At 48.8% G+C, this 22382-nt stretch overlaps 1 protein-coding gene across 2 annotated transcripts in view; it reads left to right on the top strand.

Moving 5' to 3' along the window:
* epha8 (eph receptor A8) overlaps positions 1–22382 on the top strand; it is a 782627-nt gene that overhangs the window by 742094 nt on the left and 18151 nt on the right. For both annotated transcript variants that reach the window (XM_085966785.1, XM_085966786.1), the window contains exon 16: positions 20071–20226. In XM_085966785.1, coding sequence (XP_085822911.1) covers positions 20071–20226 — 156 coding nt within the window. The remainder of the gene's footprint in view (positions 1–20070; positions 20227–22382) is intronic.

A 22382-nucleotide genomic window follows, 5' to 3' on the forward strand; every position in this document is an offset into this window, starting at 1 on the left:
GGGTCCCCAACTCTTTACCATCTATATTAACGATTTGGAGGAGGGGACCGAGTGTAACATATCAAAGTTTGCAGATGATACTAAGATGGGAGGGAAAGTAGTGAGTGAGGAGGACATAAAAAACCTTCAAGGGGACATAGACAGGCTAAGTAAGTGGGCAGAGATTTGGCAGATGGAATACAATACTGGAAAGTGTGAGGTTATGCACTTTGGCAGGAAAAATCGTAGAGCAAGTTATTATCTTAATGGCAAGAAACTGGAAAGTACTGAAGTACAAAGGGATCTGGGGGTCCTGGTGCATGAAACTCAAAAGGTTAGTATGCAGGTGCAGCAAGTGATTAAGAAGGCAAATGGAATGTTGGCTTTCATTGCTAGGGGGATAGAATATAAAAATAGGGAGGTATTGCTTCAGTTGTACAAGGTATTGGTGAGACCGCACCTGGAATACTGCGTACAGTTTTGGTGTCCATACTTAAGAAAGGACATACTTGCTCTCGAGTCAGTACAAAGAAGGTTCACTCGGTTAATCCCGGGGATGAGGGGATGGACATATGAGGAGAGGTTGAGTAGATTGGGACTCTACTCATTGGAGTTCAGAAGAATGAGAGGCGATCTTATTGAAACATATAAGATTGTGAAGGGGTTGGATCGGGTGGATGCGGGGAAGATGTTCCCGATGATGGGTGAAACTAGAACTAGGGGGCATAGTCTTAGAATAAGGGGCTGCTCTTTCAAAACTGAGATGAGGAGGAACTACTTCACTCAGAGGGTGGTAGGTCCATGGAATATGCTGCCCCAAAAAGCTGTAGAAGCTACATCATTACATAAATTTAAAACAGAAATAGACAGTTTCCTAGAAGTAAAGGGAATTAAGGGTTACGGGGAGCGGGCAGGAATTTGAACATGAGTCTAGGTTCGGATCGGTCATGGCCCTGTGGGTAGCGGGGCGGGCCCAGGGGCCGTGTAGCCTGATCCTGCTCCTAGTTCGTGTGTCTAATTCTGTTAGATTCAGGAGATGGTTCTGTGATAGTGGATTGGCGGTAAGGATCAGATCAGCCATGATCTTATTGAATGGCGGAGCAGGCTCGAGGGGCCGATTGGCCTACTCCTGCTCCTATTTCTTATGTTCTTATGTTAATAGGTCAGGCAGCATCTGTGGAGAGAGAAACAGAGTTAATGTTTCAGGACGATGACCTTTCCTCAGAACTGACGAAGGGTCACCAACCTGAACGTTAACTCTGTTTCTCTCTCCACAGGTGCTGCCTGACCTGCTGAGTATTTCCAGCATTTTCTGTTTTTATTTCAGATTTACAGCATCCGCAGTAGTTTGCTTTTGTAGAGGGAAGGTTTGGCTTGTTGGACAAGGGGAAGGGGCAAAGATTAACAGCATGAGCTCTTTGCATTTGTTGTTAGAGTTGCGGGTGGAGGGGAGATGGGTTTGTTGATAGTAGAGAAGACAAACCATGGTGGTTATCTGTGCCCTCCAGGATTATCCGAGAGCAGTGGGTGGTTGTGGCAGAGGAGAGTGAAGCCCGGTGGAGCCCAGTGATGTGGTTGACCCAGGTTTGGTGATGGATGGCTAAGCCAGTTCTGCACCAAGTTTGTGCTCCTTTAATTTGAGGGAGGAAAGATGGGGGCGTGAACAGTGGAACAGCGGGGTTGGTAGACAGTGAAGGCTTTGCTTGGGGTGAGGCTAATGAAGGTGGAGGTGAGGGCTTGGTTGAGAAAATCAACAGCTGCAGAAGTATCATGATGACTAGAGATATAATGGCCCCGATATTGACAGGGGCTGGTTTTCCCAGTGAGGAGCGGAGTTTCGGATGGGAAACCCGGAAGTGCGGGTCATGCAGTTTTCAACTGCAGAATGTCATTTAATTTATTTCTCCGGGTTTCCCACCCAGCAGCCAGACTGATCGACAGGCTGATCAACAGGCTGATCAACAGGCTGTGTAAGACGTGCAGAAATCGCCTCTCGCCCCTTCAAACCGTTTCCAAAGTTCAGGCCCGTCGAATAGACAACACAAAACCCAATGAATCTGTGGAAAAACTTCTTTTACTTAAAAAAAAAATCAGCAAGAGATTACAAGTAAGCATCTGACAGTTATGCAGCGTATAACAATTCCCGTTTATATGTTAGCATACACAGAGCTATCTCTTTACATTAAGCTTGAGCAAAACACCACACCAGCGATTGGTCAGTTCGGCGATGACTAGACGTATGATTTGTGACAACTGACCAGGTTGCCTGGCTGCAGTCCCCGAGTGTTTTTTAACAGCATCTTTTATACCCCAAAACTTGGCAACTCTCCCACTGCGTACGTGTCCCTAATTATACAGCATTAGTTGTTTTTCAGTTATCAATAGTCCGTTAAGCATCCCTGGGCTTCGAGGCCGGTTACATTCCATAGTCTGAAGACGTTTCTGTTCTTGCACTGATTCAACAGCTCAATACAGGAAACTTTTTTTTATTCGGCATGGACGAGACCGACGTGGTGCCGGTTCATCAAACATTCCGGATAACCGAAAGCTATAGTAAAAGATACGGAGCTGAGAGCTCCGTATAAAGCAACAAACCCTGTTGCTTAGCAACAGGTTCAGAACAATGGCCACAAGTTGCAAGCATCTCTGTAGCTTAGCAACAGCTGCAGCCACACCCTTGCACAGCAACAGATGGAGGAAGGCAAGTAATAAAACTTACCTGAACCTACTCCTGAATTTTGCCGGTTAACCAAGATTTCCGGTTATTCAGGTGCCGGTAAATCGAAAGTTTCCTGTAGTCTGTTTGCACAGAACTTTCAAAGTCTCTTTGCCTTATCTGTTGAAAGACAATTAGCAGCTTTCACAGCTTACAACCGTAGCATCTCAGCAACCAGTCCCTTGGCCTCGCGAAGCATGATGGTACATAAAATGTGGTCAACCTTTAGGTTTTGGTCAAGTTACAGCAGAAGTTACAACAAATGGTGTGGTCTTACAGCGGGCTGCCTGTCGGGGTGGGAAAGCCTGCAGCAGAAGGACAGAGTGGAGCAGCAGGTAGGGAGGGATTGCTATCTAGTGGGTGTTGGTGGAGAGATCGCGGGGGGAGCCGATGGTGGTGGTGGTGGGGGGGGGATCCGATCACGGGAGCGGGGTGGAGGGTCATGAGGAGGGTGTTAAGTCTGTGTGTTATATTGAGAATTACTACACAGACCACAAGAGTAAATTTTAACAGGTCTTTACTAGTCGAAGGTCAGGGCGGAACTGCCCAATAAATCATTACACAGCACTTATATACCGGTGTGGTCACCACCGGTATTACAGTATACAGCAGCCAAGATAAAGTAGTGCAACCCTTAAAATAGTTCTCTTAAAGGTGGAACGGTTACATACACTCCAATCCTCCCTTTTTAGCTTAACAGTATATATTCCCCATTAAACATAACATCATAACATATATACACAACTTCATGTAAAAACAGTTCACAGATTCAGTCTCTCTGGAGGCTTCCTGACTCGGTCCGGATAACGCCTCGGTGGTGTAGTAGTTTTCGGTGGTGTAGTAGGTTTTCGTTGCTGGGGTGACTCATCTAATAGTCCTTCACTGGACTTAACAGCTTGAACTTTCGTAACTTCAGAACCAGCATTGTTGACTTCTAAAGGCTCGAGTACCTTGGGAAGTTTTTTCTGCTTCCAGACTGATTTGGCTCAGTTCGGAGGGACCACGTACGTGACCTGGTAGGGGTGATAATGGTTCAGAGGAGTCATCATCTTCTGCTTCCTCTCTATTGTCTTCTATTTCCTCCATCACTTCAGCTTTTGCCTCTGCCACCAATTCCCTGAGTGGCTTATTACTGCTGACACTGCTCACAAAAGGGTGCTCCTTCTTCTTAGCTTTCAACTGGTCGATAAATTTGACATATTCCCTTTCTTGCTCAGCTTTGATTCGTTTGGCCTCATCGCGCAGACGGTTTGTGTGTTCCTGATCCATTTTCTCAATCAGCTGCTTCTGCTGTCTTCCCAGATTCTCCAACTCTGTGTCAAAGAACTTTTTCTTTGCATTCATCTCTTGCTCAAAACGGCGAATCATTTGTTCTAATTGCTGTTGTAGTTTGAAATTGAGTTGAGTTCGAGCCCGGTGTTCCTCAGAAATGTGTATGTCTGTAGACTGGACAGACTCAGAATTCTCTGTCAAACTATGTTGTTGTTGTTCAGTGGAATTCTGTTCTGATACTTTGTTCTCTTCTGAAGCGTTTATGTACTCCTTCGTTTTTCCATCATTAGTCTGCAAGTCCATTTTAGACTTGTCTTTTGCACATGGGCTGGTCTTACCATCATCAGTTCCAGAGTCTGAGCTGATTGCTTTTAGGGAGTGCCAGTCCATATTTATTTTCCTGATCCACTCCCGTCCCAGAAGTGGTGGACCTCCCTCAGGTAGTACATATATGTCCATTCCTTGGTGTTCTTTGCCCTGGTGTACCACCTTGACTTTTATCTTTCCGATGGGGTATACTCTTTGCCCCGTGTATGTCTGCAATACTATCTCCGTATCCCGTAGGGGAATATGTGTGAATAACCTTTTGTAATCTCACTTATTCATGACCGTCAACGCCGATCCGGTGTCCAATTCCATCTTCACTTGGACTCCTGCTATCTGAAGTGTGACCCAGATAGTTTGTCGGTCAGCTTCCTTACTCACATTGTGAATTCTCAGACTACCCAGTTCCTTGCTGTTGGAGTCTGAATCCGAATTCTGTTCATCCGAACTCTTCTCAGCCACCTTATGTACCTTTTTGCACTTTTCCTGCGGTGACTTTTTGTTGCTGGTCTTCTTTCCTGACCGGCATACTTTAGCTATGTGACCAAGCTTGCCACATTTTCTACATTCCTGGTTTTTAAACCAGCATTCGTTCTGATCGTGTGTTGTCTTTCCACAACGATAACATTTCGTTGTACCCAAAGCCATTTGATCTACGCTGAGTACCGCTGCCTTCAGCTGCATTTCCGCAGTGCCTCTCGCTGCGGCTTCGTGCGATGCTGCAATAGTGACAGCCTTATCAAGTGTAAGAACATTCTCTTCAAGTAGCCGCTTTTGTGTTCCTTCTTTCGACAATCCACACACGAATTTGTCTCTCAGTGCCTCTGTCAGTCTTTCCCCAAACTGACAGTATTTCGCTAGCTTACGCAGTTCAATTAAATACTCCGCGTTGCTTTCCTCTTCCCGTTGCGTTCTCGCATAAAATTTAAATCGTTCCGCTAACATCAGCGGTGTGGGGTTCAAATGATTTCTCAGGACAGCAACAATATTAGCGAAAGTCTGATCCGCCGGTTTAGCTGGTGATAGAAGATGCTTCAATAGCCCGTATGTCTTCGCACCCATTGAGTTTAGTAAGGTTAGTGCTTTATCTTGATTTGATATTTTATTTACCTTACGATAAATCTCTATGCGTTCTACATACGTGGCCCAATCTTCAACATCGGGATCGAAATCGTTGATGTTACCACGCTTAGGCATCCTCGCAATCTTCTTGAGAAACAAAAAGAATTTTTTTTTTCTTTTACAAAATGGCGGTTTCCCGCGCTTGTCTTCTTCCCCCGCCTACGAAAATGGCGGCTTCCCGCGTTTGCCTTTCTCCCCCGCTGGCTGTAATGGCGATTGCCGTATTGCTGCGTTCGCCCTCCCCAGCGGTTTTCAAATCGTGCCTCCCAGCCCCTCTTGCAGTCCGGTCCTTTCCCCCGGCTGCGGCTGAGTTCTCCGCGTTTTTTTTTAATTTTCTCCCGCGCCTTACGCTGACCCGGTCGCTGCGCCTCGCGGCCTCGGTAGCTGCCCGGCCTTTTTCACCGGTCGCGGTCGAGCTCTCTCTCGACGCTGTTGCGTCTCCCAGCCCGCTTGCAGCCCGGTCTTTCGCACCGGCTGCGTTTGCATTCACTGCGGCTCCCGTGCCTTACACTGCCCCAGTCTCAGCGCCTCTGGCCCCGACTTCTGTCCGGCTCTTTTCCCCGGCCGCGGTCGAGTTCTCCGCCCTTATATCCTCCGTTTTTCCCTCCCCTACTTCACAGCCAACGTGGCCGACTTGCTGCTCGTCGCTGATCGGCTTACCCACCACCGTGATAGAAGGGATGATCACTGCCTGTTGCTGATGGAAGGCTTCGTGTCAGAATTCTTCCTTTGCTCTGCAGACCCGAGTCTTTTCTCAGCAGGATGATGAGGGCGGATGCCTCCTCTCAACGCCCGTTAAACTGCCTTGGATGTATCTCTGCCGCAGGGTAAGATCGTACTCGTCGCCACTGTTAAGTCTGTGCGTTATATTGAGAATTACTACACAGACCACAAGAGTAAATTTTAACAGGTCTTTACTAGTCGAAGGTCAGGGCGGAACTGCCCAATAAATCATTACACAGCACTTATATACCGGTGTAGTCACCACCGGTATTACAGTATACAGCAGCCAAGATAAAGTAGTGCAACCCTTAAAATAGTTCTCTCAAAGGTGGAACGGTTACATACACTACAGAGGGTTTTACAGGTAAGGTTGTTGGGCCTGGAGGAAACATTCCTCCTCCTTCTGGCCCACAGCAATGCTGTAAAGGCACTTACCTCATGGATGCAGCCCTTGTGGTTAAAGATGGAATCACTGTTAAAATGAAGGCAGCCTCCTTAAAACATCTCAATGACCGACCCGCCTCCTGCAAGCGGATTGGTCGTCCGGCCCTCGTCCCGTCTCCGTTAAAACGGTTCGAGGTGGGTTGGGTTCCAGTTTCAGATTTAACATTTTTTTTACCTCCCGCCCAAACCAAGCCTACCCATCTTGGCAGTTGGGCGTTTGAGAGTGGGTTGTAAGTGGAGGAGCAGGAGTGCTCCCCCAGACCCCTCAATGAAGCCTTCAACCTCCCCCTCTACCGACCGTGGCCATGGAGGGAGTGAGAGATTGATGGCATTGTCAGTAATCAAGACCATAGGAGTAGAGAGGTCATGGGAGACAGCCATGAATATGGGTAGGAGTTCATAAAGAGAGAGACGGGGAGAAATTCGTGTGGTTTGCGCCACATGATAGTGCCCAGATGGCGCAAAAACCCTGCTGAGAGCTCTAACAACACCTGATGCCAGTTCCAGCACCGCATGCCATATCAGTGTTGCTGGTAGTGCTGCTGCTGAACTCGATCGCTTGGGACCTCGCCATCACACGATCGTGATGTCAGTGAGTGTGCAACGCTCACTTGACGCCCGATCTCCCAACTTCATTACAACCAATGAACTTACCGGCTGGAGAGAACACCGACAGCTTCAGATGGCGTGCAGCAGGAAGCCAGCTCCAGTGACGCTATTTAAAGGGATCATCCCCAATCACTCACACCTGACAGAGTTTTGAAGTTTGAGTGTCTGTGCGCTACTTCCTGCTGCTGCAAGAGTTTTCTTTAGTCATTTCAAGGTTCATTGGTATCAGGGAGTGTTCTGGCAAGTACAAAACTCTATAATTATTTCTGAAAAGCTTCAACCTACAACACTTGCTAAAAGTCATGGGGGCTGTACTGGCAGTGGACCTCATGCTCCAGGATCTACGGCGGAGGGAGCGGAGGCAGCGAGAAAGACGGGAACATGTGTGCAGAGGGAGGAGGAGGGCCATCAGACCTCTCAGCAGGAGGCCTTACCCTCCGAGGGTCTTCCAACAGCACTTCTCCTACCTTCAATTAAACGAGGAACAGCGTATTAGGAGGCTCCGCTTCACCAAAGAGGTGGTCACAGAACTCTGCCGCCTCCTGCAACCAGATCTCCAGCCTTAGATCAGGGCAACCACGGCTCTCTCAGTGGCAGTCAAGGTCACCGTGGCCCTCAATTTTTTTGCCAGCAGATCCTTCCAGTCTGCAGCAGGAGACATATCTAACATCTCATAGTTCGCCATCCATCACTGCATCCGGGAGGTCACTGAGGCTCTCTACAGCAGAAGAAGGGACTACATTGGCTTCCCGATCATCAGAGAGAAGCAGGGTAAGCGTGCATGTGGCTTTTCCAGGATTGCGGGCTTCCCAATGGTGCAGGATGCCATTGACTGCACCCACGTGGCTTTGCAGGCACTGTATAACAATCCTAAGATCTTCTGTAACCGTAAAGGCTACTGTTGTGTATGTACCTTTAAGGGAATAACTGATCTTAGGCTGCAGTACCGGCAGTGACCACCCCTGTATAAAAGGCCTAAGGACCATCTTCGCCAGGAATGGGTTGCCAGAACAGATCTGTTCCGACAATGGCCCACAGTTTGTGTCTGAGGATTTCCGGAGGTTCCTGAGGAATAATGGGGTGCAACATTACACATCTGCCCCATATCATCCAGCCACAAATGGATTGGCTGAGAGGTTTGTTCAGACCTTTAAAAAGGCCATAAAGGCAATGTATAATGACGACATACCACTGCAACACAAGGTGGATAACTTCCTGTTTGCTTACCGGAATGCGACACATGCAGTAACCAACCAAACTCCAGCCGTACTGTTTTTCAACCGGAGACTAAGATGTCGCTTGGATTTGCTCAAACCAAACATAAGATGAGATGTTGAGGATAAGCAGTTCCAGCACATAAATGAGAAGCCAACCAGGAGCTTCAAGATAGGGCAACCAGTCTTGGCCCGCGACTACCGAACAGAAAAATGGCAGCCAGGCACGATATGCACACAGCAGGGACCACTAATGTACACAGTGGACGTTGGAGAGAGCATCGTAAGACGCCATGCTGATCAGATTCTAGAGTCACAGGAACAAGCCAAACCTGTACCACAAGCATGTGCACCTGGTAATGAGCCCGAAGTACAGATTGCGTCTACCTCAGAAGCAGGTGTATTGGAGGCTGACAAACCAACCAATGACAATGAGCCAGAATTGACTCCACCGCCAGAACAGGATACTCGAGAAAGGCGCTATCCAGTCCGGATCAGGAAGCCTCCTCAAAGACTGAACTTATAAATGATTATTTCCGTTGATGTACTTGTAATTGTAATTAGTTATTATTTAGTTGTTAAATGAATGTTATGTACTGTTTATCTAAAAGGGGAGGAATTGTTGTGTATGTACCTTTTGATGCGCTATCAATTACTCATAAAAGACTGAGAGTTAAGAGAGTAACTAAAGGCTTTTATTAACAAAAGAATGAAGGTCTGCCTCGAGTGGTCGACCGGTCCAGAATACAAAGGGCTGGGGAGCAGTCACCTTTATACTAGGACTTGTGGGAGGAGTCAGCCGAGGCATGTCCAGGCATGTACACAGTGGAATACAAACAGTGGTTTACCACATTCACCCCTTGTTTAAAATTGAGTCCGGCGGGGTGAAGTGTATTAAAAGTTAGTGTATTGGAGTCTCTCCGGAGGTCTTGTCTGCCGCTGTGATCGGCGTGGCGACGGCAGGGGTAGTGGAGCTTCCGGCGTCGAGTCCTGCGTAGGCTGTGGCACAGGCGTGTCGTCCTCGTAGATGTCGAGCGGGTCGCGGGGCCCAGGCCTGCCGTCTGCTGGGGCTGGATATCGGGTCGTCGGGGGGGGGTGGTAGTGAGTAGTGGGTTACTGCGGCCCCCGAGGGTGCAAGGTCTCTTATGGAGACTGTGTCCTCCCGCCCGTCCGGGTATGCAATGTAAGCATACTGGGGGTTGGCGTGGAGGAGGTCGACCCTCTCGACCAGGGGGTCCATTTTATGGGTCCTCACGTGTCTTCTCAGTAGGACCGGCCCTGGGGACGTCAGCCATGGCGGTAGCGATATCCCCGATGTGGACTCCCTTGGGAAGACAAACATTTTCTCATGAGGGGTGGCGTTAGTGGCAGTGCAGAGCAGTGACCGAATAGAGTGGAGCGCATCGGGGAGCACATCCTGCCAGCGGGAGGTTGGAAGGCCCCTAGACTTTAAGGCTAGCAGGGCGGCCTTCCAAACTGTCGCATTTTCTCTTTCCACCTGTCCGTTCCCCCGGGGGTTGTAACTGGTGGTCCTGCTTGTGGCAATACCCCTAGTTAGCAGGTACTGACGGAGTTCGTCGCTCATAAACGATGAGCCCCGGTCGCTATGGATATAGCTGGGGAAACCGAACAGGGTGAAGAGGTCGTTCAGACATTTAATGACCGTGGCACTGGTCATGTCCGGGCAGGGGATGGCGAACGGGAAACGGGAGTGCTCATCAATAATATTGAGGAAGTACACATTGCGGTCGGAGGAGGGGAGAGGCCCTTTAAAATCAACGCTCAGGCGCTCGAAGGGGCGAGTGGCTTTTATCAGGTGGGCCCTGTCTGGTCTATAAAAGTGCGGTTTGCACTCAGCGCAGACTTGGCAGTTCCTGGTCATGGTCCTGACCTCCTCAATAGAGTAAGGCAGGTTGTGGGCCTTGATGAAGTGGAAGAACCTGGTGACCCCCGGGTGGCAGAGGTCATTGTGGAGGGCCCGCAGTCTATCGATCTGCGCGCTGGCGCAGGTGCCACGCGATAGCGCATCCGGGGGTTCATTGAGCTTCCCGGGCCGGTACAAGATCTCGTAATTGTAGGTGGAACGTTCGATTCTCCACCTCAAGATCTTGTCATTTTTGATTTTGCCCCTCTGCTTGTTGTTAAACATGAAAGCAACTGAACGCTGGTCAATGAGCAGGGTAAATCGTTTTCCGGCCAGGTAGTGCCTCCAATGACGCACAGCCTCCACAATCGCCTGGGCCTCCTTCTCAACAGCGGAGTATCTGGTCTCCGGGCCTTGGAGGGTTCGTGAAAAAAAGGCCACGGGTCTCCCCGCCTGATTGAGGGTAGCGGCCAGGGCAAAGTCGGACGCGTCGCTTTCCACCTGGAAGGGGATGGATTCGTCCACTGCGTGCATGGTGGCTTTGGCAATGTCCTCCTTGATACGGTGGAAGGCTAAGCGGGCCTCTGCCGTCAAGGGAAAAGAGGTGGACTTGATCAGCGGACGGGCCTTGTCCGCATAGTAGGGGACCCACTGGGCGTAATAGGAGAAAAACACTAGGCACCTCTTCAGGGCCTTGAGGCAGTGGGGCAGTGGGAGTTCCATAAGGGGACGCATCCGGTCGGGGTCGGGGCCGATGACTCCGTGTTCCACAACACAGCCAAGGATGGTGAGGCGGTTTGTGCGGAATATGCACTTCTCCTTGTTATATGTCAGGTTCAGGAGTTGGGCGGTGCGGAGGAATTTTTCGAGGTTTGCGTCATGGTCCTGCAAGTCACGGCCGCAGATGGTCACATTGTCCAGATATGGGAAAGTGGCCTGCAACGCATTTTGATCTACCATCCGGCCCATCTCCTTTTGGAAGACGGAGACCCCGTTGGTGACGCCAAAGGGAACCCTAAGGAAGTGATAGAGGCGGCCGTTTGCCTCAAAGGCAGTATACTGGCGGTCCTCAGGGTGGATAGAGAGCTGGTGGTACGCTGATTTCAGGTCAATGGTCGAGAAGACGCGGTACTGCGCGATCTGGTTGACCATATCAGCTATGCGGGGGAGTGGGTAGGCATCCAGCAGGGTGTAGCGATTTATTGTCTGGCTGTAGTCGATGACCAGGCGCTGCTTCTCGCCGGTCTTAACGACCACAACCTGGGCTCGCCAGGGGCTGGTGCTGCCCTCAATAATCCCTTCCTTCAGGAGCCGCTCCACTTCGGTTTTAATGAAAACCCTGTCCCCGGCACTGTATCGCCTGCTCTTTGTGGCGATGGGCTTACAGTCGGGGGTGAGGTTAGCAAACAGTGGGGGGGGGGGTGACTCTGAGTGTGGAGAGGTTGCACCTGGTGCGCGGCGGGCAATTTCGAAGCTGCTGGCTGCGGACTGTGAGTGGGGGTAGGGGTCCACCGTACGCCATCGTAACACTTTTAAGGTGGCACTGAAAATCTAACCCCAGCAGGACGGCAGCGCAGAGGTCGGGCAGGACCAGAAGTTTAAAATGATCGTACACAGTCCCGTCTACTACGAGTGTCACCACGCAGTAGCCGCCGATGTCCGCCGACTGGGACTCGGAGGCCATAGAAATCCGCTGGTGCGCAGGCAGGACTGGGAGAGAGCAACGCCGCACCGTGTCGGGGTGGATGAAGCTCTCCGTGCTCCCAGAGTCAAAAAGGCAGATTGTATCGTGACCATTTACCTTAATGTCCATTGTGGAACTGGCCAGCTGGTGCGGTCTCGCTTGGTCCAGTGTAACGGATGCCAGCGTAGGGGTCGGTGTGTCGCTGCGGGTATCAGATGAGGCGGTGTTGGGGGCCTGCTGCGTTCCGGCTGTCGTCCAAGATGGCGGCGTCCATGATCCCCATGTGGCTGGAGGCGTCCAAAATGGCTGCTGTACCGGTGGTTCGCACATGGCCGGGGAGGCCCAAGATGGCGGCCCGCATGGCCCACACGCGGCGCTGCTGGGGTTCGGGGTGGCTTTGGCCCTGCAGACGCTAGCGTAGTGTCCCTTCTTCCCGCAGCCCGAGCAGATCGCGTTTTTCGCCGGGCAGCGCGCTCTGGGGTGTTTTGCCTGGCCACAGAAGTAGCATTTCTGGCCTTGGGGCACTGCTGTCTGGCCTTGGGACACTGCTGCGGTAGTTGGGCCGTTGCTGAGGTGTGGCTGGGGTGGCACGGCGCTATGAGGCGGTCCTACCGTGTCCCAGGCTGTCATTCCCCGCGGCGTCCACGGTGCAGAGGAGTAGGCATCCATGCCCCGGTAGGCTGCATCCAATGATAGTGCGAGTTCAGAGGCCTTGTTGAGGTCGAGGTCACTCTGCTCCAACAGTCGCTGTCGGGTGTAATTGGATCGGTGGCCCGCTACAAAAGCGTCCCGGATAAGTTCCTCTGTGTACACGGCGGCCTTTACATCCTTACAATCACAGGCCCGGCCAAGCACAGACAGTGCCTGAAGGTATTCCACGGTCGATTCCCCAGGTTGTTGTTTACGACTCCCCAGAAGGTGCCTGGCGTACACTTCGTTCACTGGGCGCGTGTACTGGTCCTTGAGTAGCTTGATAGCGTCCGCGTACGAGGTCGCGTCTTGGATGACCGAGTACGCTCGGTGGTTCACTTTGGAGGTCAGGACATCCAGTTTGTCCTCGTCCGATTTGATTGCTGCGGAGGCGGTCAGGAATTTTTCGAAACACTTAAGCCAGTGAGTAAACTTGGTGGATGAGTCCGCCTCCCGATGATCTAAGTCCAGGCATGCTGGTGTGAGGATCTTCTCCATTATAAAAATTTTGTTAATAAAATTGATGCGCTATCAATTACTCATAAAAGACTGAGAGTTAAGAGAGTAACTAAAGGCTTTTATTAACAAAAGAATGAAGGTCTGCCTCGAGTGGTCGACCGGTCCAGAATACAAAGGGCTGGGGAGCAGTCACCTTTATACTAGGACTTGTGGGAGGAGTCAGCTGAGGCATGTCCAGGCATGTACACAGTGGAATACAAACAGTGGTTTACCACACCTTTAAGGGAATAACTGGTCTTAGGCTGCAGTACCGGCAGTGACCACCCCTGTATAAAAGGCCCTAGCAGGCTTCTGTAGTTTCAGTTTCAAGCTGCCTCTTGTTCAGTAAAGTACCTGTTAAACTGTTCTCCCGAAGTCCGTGTATTATTGAGGCGCGGACTTTACAGCTACCACTCACTTAATGTGCAGTAGGTGTGCGACCACAGACAGCGAATCCTCAACTTCAATGCCTGCTATCCTGGCAGTAGCCACGATTTCTTCATCCTGCGCCAGCAATCGTCCAGCAACCACAGCAAACTCGTGGGTGGCTGCTCAGAGACAAGGGCTATCTGCTCTCCACCTGGCTCATGACTCCCCTCTGCAACCCCAACATTCCTGCCCAGCACTCATATTATGAGAGCCATGCTTCCACCATGCTTCCATCAATTCATTAAATATATTCAAGAAGGAGTTGGATATATTTCTTAAGGCTAAAGGGATCAAAGGATATGGGGAGAAGGCAGGGACAGGGTACTGAATTTGGATGATCAGCCATGATCTCATTAAATGGCGGAGCAGGCTCGAGGGGCCAAATGGCCTACTCCTGCTCCTATCTTCTATGTTTCTATGTTAACATCATCGAGCAGTCCTTCGGGGTGTTCAAGCAACAGTTCTGCTGCCTTGACCACTCGGGAGGAGCCCTCCAGAACTCGCTGGAGCGGGTGTCCCATTTCGTGGTGGTCTGCTGCATGCTCCACAACTTGGCCATCTTGAGGGCCCAGCCCTTGTCAGCAGGGATTGCGAGGCCACCTCAGGAGGAGGAAGAGGGAGAGGAGGACGAAGAAGAAGAGGACGAGGAGGAGGAGAATGAGGAGGAGGAGGAACAGGAGGGAAGGCGAAGCCAGCAAGACAATTGGCCTTCCGGACGGGCTGTCCGTGACTGACTCTGATTCGCATGAATGAAAACCCAGATCCCCGTAGCTCACCACATCCCCATCATACAATCCCTGTCTCACGCCATATCACAGCATCCTCCTGGGTGCAAAGGTGAAATGAGAGATACCACAAAATATTCCAAACACAATTAATAAATGTATCTATAAACATATTACACATATCACATGAATTCTAATAACTAATGACCCTTGTGCCTGCCATAGTTGAATAGCTGTCATTGTGTGCAAGATGTGAGATGTGGGTGTGAGTGTTGGTAGGCAGAGTGCTGGGGGTGTGGTGTTTGGGCAGTGTGTGAAGCTTGTGGTACAGTTGGTGGTATGTAGCATTTGCTGAAGCCTTCACTCAGCCTGACCACCCGAGTGAAGTCATTAAACTTCTTCCTGCACTGAGTGTGGGTCCTGGGGAGCACAGTGCTGCCCGTGACGTGATATGCCACCTCCCTCCACATAGTCCGGCAGACTTGTGGTGAGGGCCTCCTGCCAGTTACTGGGTACAGGACCGCGCCTTCTCTCCACTGCTAAAACCAATGCCTCCAAAGCTTCATCGGAAAACCTCTGGTCTCTCTATCTGGGGGCAGCAATCTGCCATCAGGATTTGTAAATAAGTGCTACTTCTCCTTGTCCTACTTATGGTTGCTGGGGCAGCTGCTCAGCCAACAATGCTGAGAATGAGGTGCTGCAGCATCAATGAACCTCCCCTTTAACAAGTGAAAAAATCCTGTGGCAATCATTACTTGCTTTTAGACTGCCCCGATATTGGTCCAGCTTTTCAGTGTAACGCCAATGAGCTTGAGTTTTTTGATGAGAATCATGACTGCAATCATTTTAATGAGGAGTGAGGACAAATTTTGTGTGCAACCTAGATGATTTTCAGGTGGCACTGCTTAACCATTTTTAGTCCAAACACTGCCCATTTCTTGGCTATAACAAATTTCTAGCCCATAATATATTGGGGGCTGGTGAATTTGGAGGAGAAATGGCAAGGGGAGCTGATATGGAGATTGAAATAACTAAGGATGAGAATTCACAAAATGCAGAGACTGAGGGAAGAAAGAAAGGAGAGAAGCTTGGTGTGGGGTAGACAATGAAGATTTGATGGAAAGGCAAGAGAGGTGGAACAAGGTATGGTACTCACAGTATTCAGTTAAGAAAACCTATTTCTTCCAATAGGTGAACTTTTTCTTTTTAATGATGTTATCTCAATGCTCTTTCCCTCCATTAGGAGGAAGGGTTGGTGTTGACCATGGACCGTTACAAAGCTACTACCTACAGCTAGAACTCCAATCCAACTGGCCAACTATTGGTGCAATTGTGTAGATTGCAGCTTGCCTGCCCAGTCATTTTCTTCCACTTCCTAACCCCGGACAGAATGTCAGACTTCAACTTGAAGCCCTAAAGCTCACAGTAAACTGGAAAAATTCTGCCAATGAAAGACATCCCTTCCTTCTCTTCTTAGGCAGTCCCTCGGAACCGAGGATGACTTGCTTCCACATTAAAAATGAGTTCTCAGGTGACTGATGAGTCCAATGCGGGACCTACAGTCTCTGTCACAGGTGGGGCAGACGGTGGTTGAAGGGGTGGGCGGGTGGGGTGCTTGGGTTGACGTGCGCTCCTTGCGCTGCCTGCGCTTAGCTTCCGCTTGCTCCCGGCGAAGAGACTCGAGGTGTTCGGCGCCTTCCCGGATGCTTCTCCTCCACTTTGTGCGGTCTTGGGCCAGGGATTCCCAGGTGTCGGTGGGGATGTTACACTTTTTCAAGGAGGCTTTGAGGGTGTCCTTGAAGCGTTTCCTCTGCCCACCTGGGGCTCTCTTGCCGTGCCGGAGCTCCAAGTAGAGCGCTTGTTTTGGGAGTCTCGTATCGGGCATGCGGACAATGTGACCCGTCCATCGGAGCTGATTGAGCGTGGTCAAAGCTTCGATGCTGGGGATGTTGGCCTGAGCAAGAACACGGACGTTGGTGCACCTATCCTGTCAATGGATTTGCAGGATCTTGCGGAGGCAGCGTTGGTGGTACCTCTCCAGTGCTTTGAGGTGCCTGCTGTACATGGTCCATGTCTCTGAGGCATACAGCAGGGCGGGTATCACTGCTGCCCTGTAGACCATGAGCTTAGTGCCGGGCTTGAGGTCCTGGTCTTCAAACACTTTCTTCCTCAGGCGACTGAAGGCTGCACTGGCACACTGAAGGCAGTGTTGGACTTCGTCGTCGATGTCTGCTCAGAGTTCAAGTATCTGCCAAACTCATGGCCCACTGGACCAGGTGTTTAATGCTTTGCTGCTGGATTTACCTTTCATCATTTGAAATAATTCTACAGACATTCTATAACTGAGCTCTATTCCCTGCCATCTTGTCTCATTGTAAACATCGACACTTAAACCTTATCCTGTGTCTCAATTTTCTCCCAAGACTTTTTAAAAAATGAAATGCAATTCTCTATGTCCTTGCAGTATCATAAATAGCTTATGTTAAGCGACAGGTTTATAGCTGTACAGAATTGAGCATATTTGTTTTCACCTCAAGCTCCGTTGACATGTAATACAGGTGTTCAAAATACTTTCAGAGAACTGCTGCAGCTTTGATCGAAATTTGGCAATAAATCATTCAGCAACTGATTGATGCTTGATGCCGGCAATCCTTGCCTGGAGCCACGTCCTTTGAAACCCCACTTCCATTCGTAATTCAGATTCAATTCGGATCATGTTGAACAAATTGAATCAATTAAATTAAATCTAATCCCCATCTACATGAGGAAATCAGCGATCCTGTTCGAATGAATAGGATATGTTGGGTAATGCTACCCATATACCACAGGACCATACCACGATGAGTTATCCCAACCCAAATCCTGGTAGAAAGTATCTTACTGCCCAAAACTAACCATTAATTGACACTAATTTGGAATTCTCATTCACACAATCCATAAGAAAGAAGGATTGCTGATGGGACAAATGGAAATGCAATTGTCTTGCACTAAAAGAAAGAAAGACTTGCATTTATATAGCGCCTTTCACGACCACCAGACGTCTCTAAGCTTTACAGCCAATGAAGTACTTTTGAAGTGTAGTCACTGTTGTAATGTGGGAAACACGGCAGCCAATTTGCACACAACAAGCTCCCACAAACAGCAATGTGATAATGACCAGATAATCTGGCCAGGACACTGGGGATAACTCCCCTGCTCTTCTTCGAAATAGTGCCATGGGATCTTTTACGTCCACCTGAGAGAGCAGACGGGGCCTCGGTTTAATGTCTCATCTGAAAGACAGCACCTCCGACAGTGCCGCATTCCTTCAGTACTGTACTGGAGTGTCAGCCTAGCTTTATGTACTCAAGTCCCTGGAGTGGGACTTGAACCCACAACCTTCTGACTCAGAGACGAGTGTGTTACCAACTGAGTCACAGCTGACACTAGAGACTGTGGGGACTGAGGTAGTGTTGAGGGTCCCTTCATTTTCTTCTAGCCCTTGGGGTACCAGTCCTGAGAGCATTCTGTTCTCCCGGACTGACAGCCCTTGCCTTGGATTATATTGAACAAAACAAAAGGTAGCAATGATCACAAAGGAAGATGGTTGTGGTTGTTGGAGGCCCATTATCGCAGTCCCAGGACATCACAGCTGCAGTCCCTCAGGGCATCATCCTCGGCCCAGAATATAGGTTGCTTCCTACCATCATCAGGGCAGGAGGTAGTGCTGTTCATTGATGATTCCGGAGTGATTCACCTCCATTAACAACTCCTATAACAAAGCAGCCTATGCTAGCCAACAGCAGGACCTGGATAACACCCAGACTTGGGCTGGCAAGTGGCAGGTATCATTCATGCCACATAACTGACAGGCAATGACTGTCCTAATAAGGAATGGTCCAACCACCTCCCCTGGCCTTCAGTGGTACCACGATCTCTGAGTCCTCCATCATCCACATCTATGGGGTCACCACTGACCAGTAGCTGAACTGGACCAGACATATCAATACTGTGGCTAAAAGAGCAGGGTAGAAGCTGGATACTCTGCAATGAGGGGCTTATCGCCTGACCACTCAAAGCTTCTCCACCATCTACAAGGCTCAGGTCAGGAGTGTGATGGATGATGCAACTGCAACAACACTGAAGCTGCTGAACACCAACACAACAAGGGCTGCAGCAATTCAAGGAGAAGGCCCACCACCACCTTCTCGAGGCAACGAGGGAGGCGCAATAAATGCCGGCCTTGCCAGTGACACCCGTATCCAGAGAACATGTTTTTAAAAAGGCTGTCACTGCTCAGTTATATTAGGAATTTCCTTCCCAACCACTTTCACAACACTAACATATCTGGGAGGAGAGTTTCTGCTGAAGCCTCTTTCTGAGGTATGGGTTCCACAAGAATCCGCAGTGCTCCGGTACTTTGCCCAAGTGACCATTCTTCACATGGATGTCTTGACAGTGAGTGTCATCTGGCTATTCCACCATGGAGGGCATCACAACAGAGTGCAACCTATCCTCACCCAACATCTATGCAAGTGAACTTACCAGGAAGGGTAACTAGGTTATAAACAGGGCTGGGAACGCTAGCTAATACAAAGGCAAAATACTGCAGATGCTGGAAATCTGAAATAAAAACAGAAAATGCTGGAAATATGCAGCAGGTCAGTCAGCAGTGGAAATACTCAGTGTGGAGAGAGAAACAGAGTTAACGTTTCAGGTCGATGACCCTTCGTCAAAACTGGCTAGCTAATAGTTCCCCAGCCTATCCCAGGGGTGCTGAGGCTAATTGTAGATCCTGATCAGCTGCCTCAGGTTTGGCCAAAGTGGGGGCCAAACCTGAGACTTTCCGGCCCATGAAGGCAAAAGGGGAGCCTTCTGGGACCCTTTAATAAACAAATACTCCTTTAAATGTAGGCAGAAACTGACATTGAAATTGTTGAACCACACGTAAACATACTAGACAAGATTTAAGGGGCCACTGGCCAAAGCAGGAGTTAGTAATCTTACTAACTGGCTGTGAATGGAGAGGCGCACTAATGTAGTTGGTGATGCGTGACATCTCTGTGCGAACAAAGTTATTTTTTCAAGCCGTTTAAACAAATCCCACCAGCACCAACCACAAATGAAATCAATCACATCAGGAACATCACAGATTGTTCTGTCAGCCAGTTCAGGAGCTTTAACGCGGACTATCCAGAGGAGAGGCAACCTTATGTTTTCCAGGAATTAAAAATTCTCCGAAAGAATATAAGGGCATATTGTTAATTCAGGCTATTAAGGGATTTGGAACAAAGGCAGGTAAATGGAGTTGAGGTGCAGATCAGCCACGATCTAATTGAACGGGGGAACAGGCTGGAGGGCGAAATGGCCTCCTCCTGTTCCTATGTTCCTATGACACCGATTCCCCATTAACACTCGGGCACCATTTAATATCTTCTTAAACACTGCACTCGGGAGAAAATGAGTTCCATGACTTAATTTGTAATTTGTCCAGATTGATTCAGGCTGCTTCATTTACATGGTGTCTTTTAAATGGGATTAACTACAATTAAAATTCGAAAAATTAAATGCGCTGCTCTGGATAGCAGAATGTGGAAGCTCTCGGGTGACTAATACATGAATTAAAACTTCATAATTAAGACTTAAAGGCTACAGGCAAGGACATGTCTCCAATTTCTCCCAGATGCTGCTCTGTCGAAGAATATATCGATGTTACAGCGTTAGCACTGAGCAGCGTCTAATGAATGATGGGATTCTTTGTATCAGTTTTATGTTACCGCACACTTTTTATCTTGCAGACTGAACAGTCCACTCCTAAACAGAAACATTCCCAACTTCACATCCTTTGCCTCTGTGGATGAATGGCTGGATGTCATTAAAATGGGACGTTATAAAGACAACTTTGCAGCTGCAGGTTATTTGTCACTGGGCCTGGTAATGAGAATGAACATGGAGTAAGTACTGAGAAAGTGCGGATGATTAATACAGTGAATTAATATGATGGATTTAAATGCCCATTTTGCAGTAAAATCTATTGAAATTAAACTTTATTTAACTTTCAGTTCTCCCCTGCCCAATAAATCTCTGTTGGATTTTGAGTTCCGCGTGCTATTTCCTCAATTTGGAAAAATGTTTGAATTAAACTTTCAGCTCCTGCACCAATTGTATGCCTGCATCAAACTAGAGGGAGCTTTTAAATGAAACAATATAACACAACCAATGGTGATACCGTCTGTGCCTCATCAGCACTTGTGGTAAAGCATTCCTTGTTCCAGCAACTGTGTGTGTGAAACTTTTTCTTCTAATTCTAACCTTGGTTAGACCACACTTGGAGTATTGTGTACAGTTCTGGTCGCCGTATTATAAAAAGGATATAGAGGCACTGGAGAGGGTGCAGAGAAGATTTACAAGGATGATACCAGAAATGCGAGGGTATACATATCAGGAAAGGATGAACAGGCTGGGTCTCTTTTCTCTTGAAAAAAGAAGGCTGAGGGGTGACCTAATAGAGGTCTTTAAAATGATGAAAGGTTTTGATAGAGTGGATACAGAGAGAATGTTTCCACTTGTGGGGAAGAGCAAAACTAGAGGCCACCAATATAAGATAGTCACCAAGAAATCCAATAGGGAATTCAGAAGAAACTTCTTTGCCCAGAGAGTGGTGAGAATGTGGAACTCGCTACCACAGGAGTGGTTGAGGCGAATAATATAGATGCATTTAAGGGGAGGCTGGACAAGCACATGAGGGAGAAGGGAATAGAGGCTGTGCTGATAGAGTTAGATGAGGAAGGATGGGAGGAGGTCCGTGTGGAGCATAAACGCCGACATGAATGGGTTGGACCGAATGTGCGATATATTCTATGTAATTGTTCCCTTTTTTCTTCTAGTGATAATCCTGAGCCTCTGCACTCTTGTTACTGATTCACCAACCACTGGACATAATCTTTCACTATTTACCCTTCCACAGCCTTTTATAATTTTCAAACCTCTATTTGATCCCCTCTTAACATTTGTTCCCATTTTGTTAACCCTTTTTCATGACTATAACCTCTCTTTCCTGATAGCAGTTTAGTAAATTGGAACTGGATGGTGCTGTGGATTACAACACAACGGTCTTTCACAACTGGGATCAGAGCTCAAATCCAGCCCACCCTGCTGACAGTCGCCTCTGCTGGCTGTAAGCCTCCTGTGTGGAATGAACTCGTCCTGTCACAATCCAGCCCCTGATGGGCACTGGCACTGATCTGTAACGTCGTTCCGGCCTGCAGGTGGCTGGTGTGGGGCACAGAAAAGTTGCCAATAGGGAGTGCCGTCGTGCAGAGGAAGAGGAGAACTTTGACTGTATACCTGACCTGGCAGCTCTTGATTCTGATATTAGATGCAGAGAAAAACACAAGGCTATGGGCAGTGGGGTTCCTTTTGAATTGTTCAAGTAATGAGCCAGAACAGACATGATGAGCAAATATCCTTCTTCTGCGCTGCACATTTCACTTGCTCTATTATTCTTCCCTGTACCTTTTCCATGACTCTTAATATCCTTCCTATAATGGGGTGCTCAGAACCGAACACAATTATTTAACTGTGATCTCTCCAATCTCTTGCACAAATTCAACATCATTTCCTTACTTTTATATTCAGTGCTCCAACGTATAAAACCTACAATCCTATTTGCTCTTTTTACGGCCTTACCTACCTGCATTCCCACCATAAAATCTATATATTTGCACCCTAGATCTCTCTGTTCCTTCATCTGCCAGCGGTGAAGTATGTAAGATCATTTGATTGGGGTTAACTGGCGCCCATGCCACTATGGGTCCATCTCCAGTGCCCATCAGCACCAAGCAACTGGAAAATCTGCCTGCCATCGGTGCCTGATGCTATCGAGCCCCATTCTGCCCAATATAACACGCCCCCCGCCCCCCACACCCCTGTGTAATTGGCCTGTTTCCAGTATGAAGCATACAAAATTATTACAGGGCTTGATAGAGTGGATGCTGGGCGAATGTTTCCCTTGGCTGGGGAGTCTAGAACCAGGGGCCACAGCCTCAGGGTAAAGGGTAGGCCATTCAGGACTGAGATGAGGAGAAATTTCTTCACACAGAGGGTGGTG

This window comes from Somniosus microcephalus, chromosome 25 (assembly GCF_052327205.1).
Source record: "Somniosus microcephalus isolate GS21.2 chromosome 25, FLI_Smic_1.0, whole genome shotgun sequence".
Classification (NCBI taxonomy): domain Eukaryota; kingdom Metazoa; phylum Chordata; class Chondrichthyes; order Squaliformes; family Somniosidae; genus Somniosus; species Somniosus microcephalus.